Below are 14,141 nucleotides of genomic sequence, written 5' to 3' on the forward strand. Positions count from 1 at the left end.
CCGATCCTATCCGATGAAATGGAGAGTATTTATTTGATGCATTTAAGAGAATAAATTTATTTAAAAAATTTGTTCATAAAAAAATAAGGACAATATTATCTTCCTAAATGCACTAAATGAATACTCTCTACTTAATTTGAAATAGAGATGATCATTTTTCCTCTTCTTTATAAGTCACTGTCTAAAAATAAGAGCAAAAATATTAACAGAAATCTTTTCGTTTGAGACTCAAAAGCACTTATATTGAAATTTGATCAAGTTTAGATGATTTTTACATGAATCTCACATGAAAAGTAAGAACTTATATCAAACTTTATTTAGATGGATTTGATATTTAAAGTACTATAACTAACTAAATTACGGGTGGTTTTATGAATCCTTTACAATAAGTTGGGGCATGTATTATTGTTTTCATTGTATTTGTAGGCTGTAGCATGTATAAAATCATAATCCCTATCACTTCATGAATTAATATATCATTAATCAGTATTTTTATTCATATTTTAGGCCTTCATTTATCTCTTTATTCCATCAACTTCAATGGATTTTTTTTTTCCTTTTTTCAAAGTAGGAAAAGTTTCTTCACATAGACAATCATTTTGGAATGAGAAATACTATTTATCATTTTCAAGGGTTCATCTCTTAACATATTTGTCTACGTGGCTCCTTCACATCCACTTACCAATCTGAGGATGTCATTTATGAATTCTTAGTGAAGGGCAAATGTAATCTTAGTATTTCTTGTTATATGGGCAAGGTCAGCTCTGTCCCAAATCTATGAAGAAAAGGGGAAATGGAGTTGGGTGGGAGTGATGGTGGGGAGGTGTTAGGTATCAACAGTTATTCAAATTGATTTTAATCCAATTATTCAGGCTTTGCTTACTTTAATTACTCAACTAATTTTTTTTTTAGTAATAAGTGAATTAGGTTTTAATCAATCAACACCATGACTGTTCTTTTATTTGGGACAACATTGTTAAAAACTACAATAATTATTAGATATGAATTTTATAGTAGCCCAAGACGAAACCTAAAACTCCTTGAAGGAGAGGAGCATGGCTCTGGATCCTCTGATTTCGTCTCAAATTATGTACAAATTTCAAAATGGAGACAGCTTCCGGCCCTCCATGTTCCCTCACCATCACAAATTTATCTTCCACCCATTTCATATTCAAACTAAGACCTTGCAAAAATATCTTTGAAAAGTTATTAGCCTGTGGATAAGGAGGAGGATTACCCAATTACATGTACCCTTTTGGATTGAGACGGTGACGAATCATATTTATCTATATACAAGCTATACTTGTCGTCGATGTCACAATAGCATTTTTGTTCTCATTCATCTCCATTGTATTCAAAAAGTGTTGCACCAATTTCTCTCAATTTCGTATATCAATCTTTTAATTGTATGCAATTTCACCGATCCGTTAACTTTTTCATTAAATTTTTCCAAAATACCTCTATTTGTTTTAGAAAAAAAAAAAAATTAAGCGTTGGTCCGAATTTAATGATATTTGCAAAAATAACTATTTACCTCCATCTTTGCAAAAAAAAAAGGGGGGGGGGGTATTTTGGGAATTTTGTTGAGATTTAACGGAAAATTCTAACAGGGATATTTTAAAAAATTAAAAGTTCAATACACTAAATTGAAAAGTTTTGAACTTTAGGGAAAACATTGCAAAAGATGTGACAATTAAGGGGGTTAAGCAAAGTTTCCCCTTTTTGTTTTTTGAAAAGTTGATTTCCAAATAATGTATTATCATCACATCATGAAATTTATTATTTTAGAAAATGTATCATCAACTCATGAGATGATGACACGTTTGAGAACCAACTTTTAAATTATTAGTCTTTGGTAGGCTTCAAATGTCTGGGAGCAGAGCTCAGATGCATTAACTTTCGGCCCAGTCGCTGGGCTATTGAGCCTAACGGATCCAAACTCTAAAGCCCATCACCAAAAATAGCAAATAGAATTGGTTCTTTGGCCCACAAATCCACCGCCCCTCGACCCTCCTCTCGCTCTCATCTCCCATCGCGCCGAAGCCGAGTACCATCACGTCCTCTCCTTCTCTCTCAGATTCTGTACATGCCAATGCATTAAGTGGCCCATCAGGTCACACTCTCCCAACCCTCTGCTATGCATTCGCTCTGATATGTATCACAGTCTTGGCGCACACCGCCTCATTTACCGAGCTCGAATCGCATACTTTGTCAAAGCTGGTCTCATCGACCAAGCCATCCAAGTGTTCGAAGAAATGTCTCAATCAAATTGCCGCATATTCAGCATCGACTACAACCGTTTCGTCGGCGTATTGGTCCGTGAGTCTCGCTTCGACTTGGCCGAGCACTACTACCACAAAATGATCCCCCAGGGATTCTCTCTAATCCCATTCACATACTCAAGGTTCATTTCTGGGTTGTGCAAAGTCAAGAACTTTAGTCTCATTGAGCAGCTCCTAGAAGACATTGTTAGGCTTGGTTATGTCCCTGACATTTGGGCCTTTAATATATATTTGAATCTTTTGTGTCACGAAAATGGTATAGAATTGGCTTTGCAAGTGTTTTATAGAATGGTTGAGAAAGGTAGAGAGGCTGATGTTGTAACATACACTATACTAATTGATGGATTGTGTAAAGCAAGGCGGTTTGATGCCGCAGTTGAAATGTGGCGTGACATGATAGATAAGGGGATTAGTCCGGATAATAAGGCGTGCACATCACTTGTTATTGGGTTGTGTGATGGTGGGAAGGTTGATTTGGCGTATGAGCTTACGATTGGTACAATGAAGGGTCGAGTTGAGTTTAGTAATTTGATTTACAATGCATTGATTAGTGGGTTTTGTAGAGCGGGTAGGATTGATAAGGCACAAGCAATCAAGTTGTTTATGAGGAGAAATGGGTGCGAGCCAGATTTAGTTACATACAATGTGTTATTGAACTATTGTTGTGATGAGCTTATGTTGGAGGAGGCAGAGAAGTTGATGAAAAAGATGGAGAGGAGTGGGATGGAACCGGATGTGTACAGTTACAACCAATTTTTAAAGGGCCTTTGTAAAGCAAACCAGCCGGATAATGCTTATTGGTTGATGGTGAACAAGATGGAGGCAAAGGGTTTGTGTGATGTTGTATCATATAATACGATCATCAGAGCTTTTTGCAAGGTGTGCCGGACAAGAAGGGCTTACAAGCTATATGAGGAAATGGGACGGAAAGGGATTGCACCAGATATGGTGACATTCACGATTCTTATTAAAGCTTTTCTTAGTGAAGGTAGTTCCGATATAGCAAAGAAACTTCTTGATCAGATGACGGGCATGGGTCTGTTGCCTGATCGTATATTTTATACTACAATAGTTGATCACCTATGTAAGACTGGGAAGATTGGGATGGCTCATAGTGTTTTTTGCGACATGGTGGAGAAGGGAATTGCCCCTGACGTAGTTTCATACAATGCCCTCATTAATGGGCTTTGCAAAGCTTCTAGAGTAAGTGAAGCCATGCATTTATACGAGGAAATGCAGATGAGAGGATCCTATCCTGATGAAGTAACTTTCAAGTTGATAATTGGAGGGCTTATACGAGAAAAGAAGCTTTCATTGGCTTGTAGCATATGGGATCAAATGATGGAGAAAGGCTTTACTCTTGACGGAGTAGTTTCAGAGACACTAATAAATGCCATCCATTCAAGAGATGCCACTTGAACATGAAAAATGGTTTGTATTCTATATTCATACCTTCCTCTATCTATTTTGTATCTATTTACATGATGCTAAGTTTGAAAGATACTTTAGAAGCATCTCTTCAACAATTTTCAAAAGACTTGCTTTAGGGAAAGTATCTTTAGGCACTGGTAGCAAACATATTGCAAGCCAATGTTTGGCAGTTTTTTTATTGCTATGTTCACATGCAGCCATGAACTTGTTCATTTGCCATGCTAAGTATGTAATAGCTAGAGAGGTTATTATCACTACTGGTGGCAGTGACAGGCTAACAATATGCCATTGAAATTAGTAAACCACCCAATGCCAGTTTTTAGTGCTTGTTTTGGTTGTGTTATGTATATGGTGTGCTTGATTGAGCTTGTTAATGGTTTGATCAATGTGTGCTCTATGCATATGATGATAACTGTTGGTTGAGTGGTTGTTTAGCCCTCAAAGTAAGCAGACCAGATTCAGATAACGATGATGTGAAATGGTTATGCTGATGTACTCGTCCTGTTCTTGTCTTCATGTTTAAGCAACTGACATGCACAGGATATCCTGAGTTCTTTTGGTTCTTATCATCTCATATCTGGTGGTAATGACCTCTTTTGATCCAGAACACGGTTAATTTTCTGTAGTTATAAGTAAATGTGTACAGTGGCGGATTTACACAGGGGCGCCCTGGGGGCAGGCGCCCCTGGTAAATTTTTTTTTTTCTAAAATTTATTAAGCATTTTCATTCAAAATTTTATGGGTGCCCCTGGTAAAAAAAATTACCAGGAGCACCCTTAGCCTTCTACTGGTCGTTAAATGGCCATTATGTAAAAAAATGAGGCTATTTTTTATTAAAGAGAGAGAGAATAAAGTTATATTTTATTAGTGGAGAGAGAATAGATAATAGTTTATTATTAAAAAAAGATAGTGGGTGAATTTTTTAGTGTTTCTAGTCATAGTTTATAGATAAATGTGATTTTTTTTGGCTAAATTTAGATTCTAGTCTCTTTTATGTAGGCTTAAACTTTAATATAATTTATGTTTTGAGATTTGAGACTTTTCTAAAAGAAATAGCCGTATGCTAATAGCCCACTAAAAGTACTCATTTTTCTTAGACACTAGTAGTCATTTAATTGTGCTTAGTTTATTTTGTAAGTAGTTTAAATTATTATGTGTTTGTGATGTTGTTAGATGAAGATTTTTAATGGTTACTTTGATTTTTTTTTTTTTTTTTTTTTTTTTTTTTGGGTAATTTGATGAGTTTGATTTGATTTGTGATACATATATTATGATATAATTTATTTTTTGATTGTATTAAGTGTATTATAAAAAATATATATAATACATAAAGAGAAAAAAAAAATTAATTTTTTACGCCCCTGGTAACTCCTATTCCTAGATCCGCCACTGAATGTGTAGATATTGGGGTGACAATGATGTGAGAATGGTTATGCTAATGTACTCTTTCTGTTCCTGTATTAATGTTTAAGCAACTGACATGATATCCCGAGTGTTTTTGCATATGATTACGTCTTCTGTATTTTCAGGTTGAATGTTATGGCATTGGTGCCATTTTGTCCTCTATAGCCTGTTGCAAGTTCAGGTTGCCAAGCCTACCCTGTTCTGCCCTGTTGCCCATCCTGGAAAATTTCTCCAAAAATGATTCTGAGGTATGAACTGCTAGTTCTCCTTGACTTTTGCATTAGACGAGTATTTGATCATAAGTGCAAGATTTTACTTGTTATGTGAGTTATAAAAAAGGTATGGAATAAGTCAAGATATCGCCTCTATGTTTATGGTATTGGTGCCATTTCAATAGCCAGTCCAGAGGCAATTTATACTTAATTTGGTATTTTGTGTTTCCTTATTTTTATTGTGTATACCCTCTCCCTATGTTTACGTAATTAGCCAATAGATGATTCTGTATATTTTTGCAGTGTTAAGATTAAACATACTGTTTATCCAAGAAAATTAGGCTTCATCCACATGTGATTCATCTATCCAAATTTAATAGTTCTCTACCCTTTTAGATATTTTGATGTTGTATGCCCCTATCACTATGTTTTCACTTTTATTTTCATCTTATCTATTAAGTTGTTGGTAATTTCAAATTCTTGTCATGCATCTGTTTTTTTTTCTTTTTACGTTTGTGTTTTGATGTTAAAACATTACTATTTTTTCCGCTCTAGAGTCTTACATTTCTAATGATTTTGTCTTTATGGTGTCATTTTGCACCATAAAAGACAACCCTATTACCTATAGAAGTTTTCGCTAATGATGCTCTTGGGTACGCACTTAAGGCTTCTTCAGCATTAAAAAAAGGGTAGAGAGCCACTAATGATTGAATTCGAGAGTGAAATTTAGATGGCGAAGGTATGGATTCTCATCCATATGCATTAAATTCAACACCTAGTCTGAATATTTTTATTTCACATAGGGATTGGTACTCAATTATTGCTAAAATTTTAGCCAGATTTTTTGCAGGAGAGAAATTGAAAGGAATGGAGCAGGAGTTTGTTGCAACAATATGGGCAATGTCCAAAGGGCATGCCAACTATAATATTCCCATGACTATGACTAGAGTACACAAACAAGGATAATTCATAACCGCGAGGACTAACCAAGTTTCTATTGAAGCCTAGATTTACTTACAGCCTTTACCCTCGTCATCTCTGAACCTGTTAATGAGTGACCTTAAAGTGCTCGGACTGCCTGTAGCCCTTCAATGAGCTAGAGCATTTAGTTAGATAAGGTGAATTTGGTTGCATTGACATAACTTTTGATATTTTTTTGAATTTATTTACTCAAATAAGATGCCAAATTGGATCGCAAACTTATATCACTTCATTATATACCTATTGATAGTGTGAAAATTTTCTTTTCAAGGTTGCTGTCTGTTCAAGAACTTGCAAACAAAGTTCTGAATTCAGCTAATTTTAGATAAGTTACTGTTAGCTTCATGGTTACCTCCACTTCAGTTGCCATTCTTTTAAGCAAGGTAAATCTTTCAACGTTTGCTATTGATTAAGCCAATGAGTGGACAAAAGATGGCACATGCAGTACTGAACAATAAATGTTATTTTACGCATTAAAAGTTAAATCTTAGAATCGAAATTGGCTGTAATCCCTTACTCGGATTGTAGCTTGCTTAACTGCAATTATGAGAGGCTTTTGATAGGATACACTAATTTCGAAGAGTGCAATTGCGGGGGTGAAAAAAAAAAAAAAAATCTTGGATGCCATTGGTAAAGATTGCATAAATTGATACACTGAAAATATAAGGATTTGATAGGCGTAAGGATCTTTCAATAGCCAAATGTTATTTTAAGCATTAAAATTGCTATGAGGCCTTGTAGGAGTTGCCAGCATACAATTCGGTATCTTGCACTATGTGGGTTTGTAAACAATAGCAAGATTGTTGTCTATCCAAGAACTTGCGAACTAAGTTTTGAATTCAGCTAATCTTAGATAAGCTGTTATTGTTAGCTTCATGGTTCCCTCCACTTCAGTTGGCATTCTTTTATGCAAGGTAAATCTTTCAATGTTTGCTATTGATTAAGCCAATGAGTGGATAGAAGATGGCACAGGAAACAGTGAATAATAAATGTTATTTTACGCATCAAAAGGTAAATCTTAGGATCGAGATTGGCTGCAATCCCTTACTCGGATTGTAGCTTACTTTACTGCAATTGTGAGAGGCTTTTTTGGGGAGGATGGGCAATTGCGGGGGTGGAAAAAAAACAAAAGTTTTGGATGCTATTGGTAAGATTGCATAAATTGATACACGGAAAATTTAAGGATTTGTTGGGCGTGGTTATTTTGATAGCCATATGTTATTTTAAGCATTAAAATTTCTACAAGGCTCTGTAAGAGTTACTAGCGTACAATTCAGTATCTTGCACTATGTGAGTTCGTAAACAATAGAAAGGTTGCTTAATATCCAATAACTTGCGAACGAAGTTCTAAATTTAGTTAATTTTAGAGAAGATGTTACTGTTAGTTTCATGGTTCCCTCCACTTTAGTTGCCATTATTTTATGCAATGTAAATCTTTTAACGTTTGCTATTAATTAAGCCAATGAGTGGATAGAAGATGGCACAAGTAGTAGTGAACAATAAATGTTATTTTACGCATTAAAAGGTAAATCTTAGGATTGAGATTGGCTGCAATCCCTTACTCGGATTGTAGCTTGCTTAACTTTAATTGTGAGAGGCTTTTGATAGGATCCACTAATTTCGGAGGGTGTGCAATTGTTGGGGTGGAAAAAAAAAAATTTTGGATGCCATTGGTAAAGATTGCATAGCCAATTGGTAAAGATCTGCTCGTAAACAATAGAGCACTTAAAGAAAAGGCATCGCCAAGATTACTTGCCTTCGATGCTCAGCTTATGTTTGATTCTTTGCCTTTGAATGAATCATCCTTGAAGTTCTCATGAAGTCATCCTCTTTTCCCATTAGCCTAATAACAATGTTTTCTTATTATTCCCCCCTTCTGCCTTGGTCACTGCCCATTTACATATCCATACAACCATGTATCAGCAACGTGAAACCAACCCCTATCAACCTGAAACCAATCCTCATTTTCTCGGACCATTGCAACCAGAACGGCGTCAAGACCACCATCCCCAGCCAACTAGTCCACCACTGCACCAACCTCGGCATGGCTCCAACCCCTATCAACCTGAAACCAACTCTCATTTTCTCAAACCATTGCAACCAGAACGGCGTCAAGACCACCATTTCCAGCCAGCTAGTCCACCAGTGCAACAACCTCGGCACCAAAGCCAACGCAAACAACGTGCCAAGCCGGTGCTAGTCCCTCAACATAAGTCAAAACCACCGTATCAAGACCAACAGATCCCTCCGCCTAAGTCAAAACCACTGCCTCAAGACCAACTTCAGCCTACCCATCAGCAGGTGCAAGGCCGCCATTCCCAGTCATTTGATGGACGGGAGCCACATGATCTGCAGCACCACGAAAACCACCAGCCACATGGCCTGTTGCAGCCACGAAAACAGCCAACCAAAAACGCATTTACGTGGTTTCTTGCAGTCTTCTGTGCAATTTTTTCAGTTGTCATAATAGTAGGGGGTATCATTGTCCTTATAGTCTATCTTGTTTATCGTCCAAGGAGCCCCCAGTTTGATGTTTCTAGTGCGACCTTGAATGCAGCATATCTTGACATGGGGTATCTGCTCAATGCTGATGTTACTCTGCTCGTAAACTTCTCAAATCCAAGCAAGAGAGTGAGCGTGGACTTCATTTACATGTACATAAATCTATACTATGGAAGTACCCTTATTTCTGCCCAATATATTGAGCCCTTCTCTGCTGCAAGGGGTGAGTCCAGGTTTGCAAATGTTCATATGGTGAGTAGTCAGGTGCGGCTTCCACTGGGTGAGAGCCGAAGGCTTCAGAAGCAGATGGAAAACAATGGAATCAGGTTTGAAGTCAGAAGTTTTCTTAGGACACGCTCTAATTTCGGAAGTCTCCTAAGATACTCATATTGGTTGCATGGCCAATGCACTATTCTTGTCACTGGCCCTCCCGATGGGGTTATGACAAGAAAGGCATGCAAAACAAAACACTGAGGAAGCATAGGTGTTCACGCTTGCAAACTATACATGGTGTGTACTGATTCTTGATTTTTTTTTTTTTTTTTTTTCTGAATTTTGTCCTTTATATTTTTTTTTATGCATGGTACTTTTATAATTTTAAAGGCAGAATAAAGACAATGCAAATTCAATGGAAAATTTATAAAGTACATTTAACTAAATTGAAAGATTAGGGAAAACATTGCAAGTTGAGTGATGGATTGAGGGGTTGCAAATTGAGTGGTGGATTGAAGAAAATAAATGTAGTTTCTTCTTGTTTTTTTATCACGAAGATTGATCATTGATTTTGTAAAGAGTAATGTTATTATTCACGCCCATTAAACTAACATGCAACTCTGTTTCATGGTTCATGACACGATGAACGTAACATTGAAGGCAATATCTGCATCGCATCCTACAGAACGAAAATCACTAAGAATTTCTGATGACTCATGAATCAAGCACATGGCACAGAAGATCTTCTTCATCCTTCAAGAATGTTAACCTTGTCCATAAAAGATAAATTCCTATTTATAAGTGAAAACAGAGAACATTTTCACGTTACAAAATTGGATAAAGGAGAAAGCTTCTCCTGAACGGGTTATCTACACAAGCTCAAAAAAACAAGAATTACAGAAATCACAGAATCATGACCATGCAGGCCATTTATGCTGCACTACACGCCAAGAAATGAAAGTAATGCAAGAATACAAGCCAGCCCCCCCACCCCACGACTCTCTTTCAGTAAACCACATCAAGCAATAACATAACACCGCCGGAATGGAAAAATCAAACCTCACTGAAATCTCCTGTAATGATCCCTAGTAAAGAAGGGGTGCCTTAGGGCGTCCCGAGCTGTTAGTCGGTTGGAGGGGTCATATCTAAGCAGACCTTGCAATAGGTCTATGAGATCCCCAGCTGAGTGATCTACGTGCTGCATCACTAGATTCTGACAATGAAAAAAGGGCTAATATCCATTAAATGCAAGGCAAAATCATATACATAGCTTTTCCTGAACATCATTTCCCAAAGACAAAAGGAAAAGTGTAATGCTAGGGAAATAGATCTTCTTACACACCTGAAGACGAGGTAGCTTCATAACAGATTTAATACTTTCACGAGAGGCTGCACCTTCCGGCCAGTCCAACCTACCCCTTCTGACATACTTCTCAGCATGGCGGCTGAAACAGGAATAATTGTAAACATAAATGAACAAATATTTTCTATAAAACATCAAACTGCTGACATTAACAATGGAAATCCTCAGATGGGGGACGCACTCGGCTCTTTTCAACATGTGCTGAGGTAATGGGCCAAAAACCCTTTCCATCATGGCTAGATGCTCAAAGTTCTCATGTGTCTGAAATAAAGCTTCTCCCTGCAATCAATTGCATTTCTTTATCGGCATTTGTAACATTTGCACAGTAAAACCATCTAGCTTACAGATCTGAGATGTTAGACATACGGAGCATAATTCCACCAAAATACAACCAACACTCCATATGTCACATGGATAACTCCATCCAAGTCCTGGAAAGACATATAGAGCTTATACCAATAAACTTCAACAAATTAAAGAAAGGGAATGAAAATCCAGAGAGAAATCAAAACACGAGCATACCAAGAATAACCTCAGGTGCACGGTAATGTCTGGTAGAGACAATATAGTTGTGATCTTGGTGCTCATAAGCTGTGCTGCCAAAATCAATAACCTTAATTGCACTAGATTTTGGCAACCGCTTATAATAGGCTCCCTCTTTAAGTGACCGGGATGTAACCTGTAGTAGATTAAGAAGTGCTTAAAGGCTTTTCAAGGAACAAGAAAAGCAAAAAACTGAGAAATGTGCAAAGCAGAAACTGGCATACCTTATAGTCAGGTACTTTCACAAACTCTGGCGAAACAAAAAGTATGTTCTCAGGCTTCAAGTCAGTATGGATGAGGCGCAAATCATGCATGACTGCAAAATTTCATAGACCATAACCAACATAAGGACACACATATCATTGCCTTAAACATAAACATTAATCCAGCCTCAAACTAAGTATTTTCATTTCTATTAACCAGAATATCAAAAACAGGGAGAGACTAAGTGCCTAGGGGAAGAAAATCATGCGAACAATCACATAAAACTTCACTAAACAAACCCAATGATGAGAATGCTTCTAAATTCCCTCAACAGTAAAATGAATATTTTCAAGCAATTCCCACTAGAACTGTTGCCATCAACATTGAAAAGCAGAAAAGAGACAGCAGAAGTAACAACTACACACATGCCACACATTCCAACAGTTGTCTGCCAAGCTCACGGACAAGATCAACGGGAAATGGGCGATAATTATTTTTCCGAAGAAAATCGTATAAGCTTGGTCCAAGCATCTCAAAGACCTGTTAAGACCATTTAAATCCAGAGGCAAGTCTTAACCCGCAAAAATATTTATGAAGCTGGGAAAATCATGCTATCATAAATCAACTGATACTTACAATACATATATGGTTACGATAGTCAAACCAATTCCGTATTTGGACACAACTGCAAAAAATAAAACCACTTAACTGATATGAAATTCACCTTAAAACTGAGGAAGAAGAAGGACATATAACTTAATAAGAAAAACTACACTTACCGACTGCCATTTCTGTCAGACTTTCCAAGCAACTTGAGCACATCAATTTCTATCATTGCTGCTTCACGGTACTTCTTAATACTTCTCACAACTTTTATGGCAACCATCTCCCTTGTTTCTCTATCCCAGCATTCAAGAACCTGACCGAAGGTGCCTGCAAAATGAATATATATGAGAAATGCATGGAATGAGGAAACATACTGTCAAAATAAGAATCCATTCGTAGAATCTAAACTGTGAGTAAAAAAACTAACCTTCACCAATCTTTCTGTGGATCTTATCTGCCATCAGGAAAGCACACACAAGAACAATTTAATCAGAATAAGAATTACAAAATCTAACCAACAGATTTCAAATTTCAAGAGGGAAGTTTCCAAACTTATCAGATCAGAGTATTTTGTCATGGGCACAGGAAGAAGGAAAAATTAAATATAAGGAAATAGAATAGATGGCATAAATTCCAAAGGATTAATGGGCATTTGGGGTGGATGATTTTTTTTTTTCAGGGGTGAGGAGTGATTGATTACAAAGACTTTTTAGGCTCCTGTTGTAGAAGATAGAGAACTAGTAAGACTAAGAGCCTAAGGAGCTTCAAAAACCTATACAAATTGCATACAAACACAATGTATATTACCAATTCCTCATCAACTCCACTGAATTTGGATATTGGGAATTATTTTACTTACAAATAAGATTCATAATTAAAAATTGGATGTCTGAATGAATATAGTTTTAGAAACCTCTGCAAAGAAAACATTAAGAAGATAACAAAAAGATGATGCACTTTCGCTCATCTGGTTGGTGGAAAGTTTATCATGCAGTGTCAGTAAGGCAGATAATGAATGTAATAGAAAGCATTTCAATGGTGATTAAGTGTAATTACAGCGAGATGTCAAATTATCTCCAAGTGCAAATATGTAATGTCCATCTTTGTCATCATCACGCCACGGGGGGGAGCCTTTTTGAGTCAATCCCTTTACAAACAGACTAGCATGATCTGGAAGTACCCTTGAAGGTCCAAAGCTTGTCCCATTACCAACATCTTGCCCACAATACATTCCTGACTGAGCCTACACACAGGCCAGACACAGTCATATATTCATACTCCGCTAAACAAACAGTAATAACAGAAGTTCACCCCCCATAAAAAAAAAAAAACCACTATTCCTTTCAAGATTTTCTCATCAACCAAACAGAAATCAGTTTATGCAAAATGATAAAAGCACAGCACATAATAACCATAAACCTGTCCAAATCTACCACGGCCTATTCGATCATTAACATCAATTAATATATAAGGATATAAATAGACGGTAACAATATAAAGTTAATATGCCATATTCACCCGAAATAGCACAACTCAATGCTACAAAAAATCTCTGTTAGGCCAGAAATTTTTTCCAAAAGGGTAAAATTGCAAGAGAACCCACAGATCAACCATTTCACATTTTTTTGTTTTTCTCTTCATGCAAATATTTCTTTATTTATTTTTGTTCCTTTTCTTTGTAAATTATCAAAAATCAGCATTTCTATTCATATACGACAAGAACTTCCACTTTCTCCGGCACATTCCGTCTAGTATATGAAATAACCGAAACGAAAATTTTCCAGGAGAGAAAAATTTATAGGAGTAAGCAAATTTCCCCATAAGAAAAATCCATACAGAAAATTAATCATCCTAAAAAATTCCCATGATATCTTCCGAACACAAGTTTCTCCTATAGAGACATTTTCCCGGAAATATTTTCCGGCACAAGAAACAGAGCCTAGAAAGAAATATATTAAAAAAAAAAAAAAAATCTAAGAAAATTCATGAAAAAATAAACAAGCAAAAATTGTACCTTCGGTTGGGCTTGAGGTACCTCCCAAGCTAACCTGGGCCTCTTCCTGGGGCGCCGATCCATGTGAGAAAGAGGGAACTCACTTACATATTCCATCTCCATCTCATCTGACACACAAACGCTAACTCTAACCCTAGCCCTAGGTTGATTGATTGACGGATTGGCCGATTGATCGGTTATTCTACGACGGGATAATCAAAACAGGTCTGCAGAGCTGAGAGTGAGAGAGAAATAGCCCGAACCACTGGCTCATTAGCCATTGTTCTTTGCGAGCCATCCCGAGCCGTTGGATTGGTTTCTGAGGGTTAATCTGCAACGTTAGTTGTGGATTCTATCTAACCCGTGGTTAAACTTGAGTTAGCTTTTCTTTTTCCTCTTCGAATATA

The 14,141-nt window shown here is 36.8% G+C and overlaps 3 protein-coding genes across 6 annotated transcripts; 2 read left to right on the plus strand and 1 right to left on the minus strand.

Annotated features, from left to right (window-relative positions):
• The first annotated feature begins 2,011 nt into the window (after positions 1-2,011).
• LOC132176881 (pentatricopeptide repeat-containing protein At1g13040, mitochondrial-like) lies at positions 2,012-8,948 on the plus strand. 4 transcript variants are annotated; one of them, XM_059589037.1, is made up of 6 exons: positions 2,022-3,713; positions 5,243-5,365; positions 5,939-6,068; positions 6,169-6,447; positions 6,582-6,693; positions 8,868-8,948. In XM_059589037.1, the coding sequence occupies exon 1, from the start codon at positions 2,154-2,156 to the stop codon at positions 3,699-3,701; it is 1,548 nt and encodes a 515-aa protein (XP_059445020.1). In that variant the 5' UTR covers positions 2,022-2,153; the 3' UTR covers positions 3,702-3,713; positions 5,243-5,365; positions 5,939-6,068; positions 6,169-6,447; positions 6,582-6,693; positions 8,868-8,948. The 4 variants fall into 4 exon arrangements, with proteins under 4 accessions (XP_059445022.1, XP_059445020.1, XP_059445019.1 ...); XM_059589036.1 differs by lacking the exon at positions 8,868-8,948 and having other exon boundaries at positions 6,582-6,902; XM_059589039.1 differs by lacking the exons at positions 6,582-6,693; positions 8,868-8,948 and having other exon boundaries at positions 2,012-3,713; positions 6,169-6,563.
• On the plus strand, positions 7,629-9,313 carry LOC132176882 (NDR1/HIN1-like protein 13). Its single transcript, XM_059589040.1, has one exon. The coding sequence runs from the start codon at positions 8,225-8,227 to the stop codon at positions 9,284-9,286; it is 1,062 nt and encodes a 353-aa protein (XP_059445023.1). The 5' UTR covers positions 7,629-8,224; the 3' UTR covers positions 9,287-9,313.
• A 441-nt stretch (positions 9,314-9,754) lies between these two features.
• Positions 9,755-14,141, minus strand: LOC132178767 (serine/threonine-protein kinase AFC2-like). The gene is made up of 12 exons (XM_059591306.1): positions 13,756-14,141; positions 12,798-12,984; positions 12,169-12,195; positions 11,915-12,068; positions 11,772-11,820; positions 11,561-11,675; positions 11,156-11,247; positions 10,911-11,067; positions 10,755-10,819; positions 10,570-10,667; positions 10,368-10,470; positions 9,755-10,238 (listed from the first exon to the last, which is right to left on the minus strand). The coding sequence occupies exons 1-12, from the start codon at positions 13,855-13,857 to the stop codon at positions 10,086-10,088; spliced, it is 1,302 nt and encodes a 433-aa protein (XP_059447289.1). The 5' UTR covers positions 13,858-14,141; the 3' UTR covers positions 9,755-10,085.

Source organism: Corylus avellana, chromosome ca4 (genome assembly GCF_901000735.1).
Source record: "Corylus avellana chromosome ca4, CavTom2PMs-1.0".
NCBI lineage: Eukaryota > Viridiplantae > Streptophyta > Magnoliopsida > Fagales > Betulaceae > Corylus > Corylus avellana.

Excerpts from the sequence above, each read along its gene's own strand:
- LOC132176881 (XM_059589039.1), top strand. The coding sequence starts at position 2,154 with ATGTATCACAGTCTTGGCGCACACCGCCTCATTTACCGAGCTCGAATC.
- LOC132176882 (XM_059589040.1), top strand. The coding sequence starts at position 8,225 with ATGTATCAGCAACGTGAAACCAACCCCTATCAACCTGAAACCAATCCT.
- LOC132178767 (XM_059591306.1), bottom strand. The coding sequence starts at position 13,857 with ATGGAGATGGAATATGTAAGTGAGTTCCCTCTTTCTCACATGGATCGG. Across the intron at positions 12,196-12,797 it reads AGATAATTTGACATCTCGCT|ATAAGATCCACAGAAAGATT; the intron begins GTAATTACACTT and ends TCCTGATGGCAG. Across the intron at positions 10,471-10,569 it reads CACATGTTGAAAAGAGCCGA|CCGCCATGCTGAGAAGTATG; the intron begins GTGCGTCCCCCA and ends TTCCTGTTTCAG.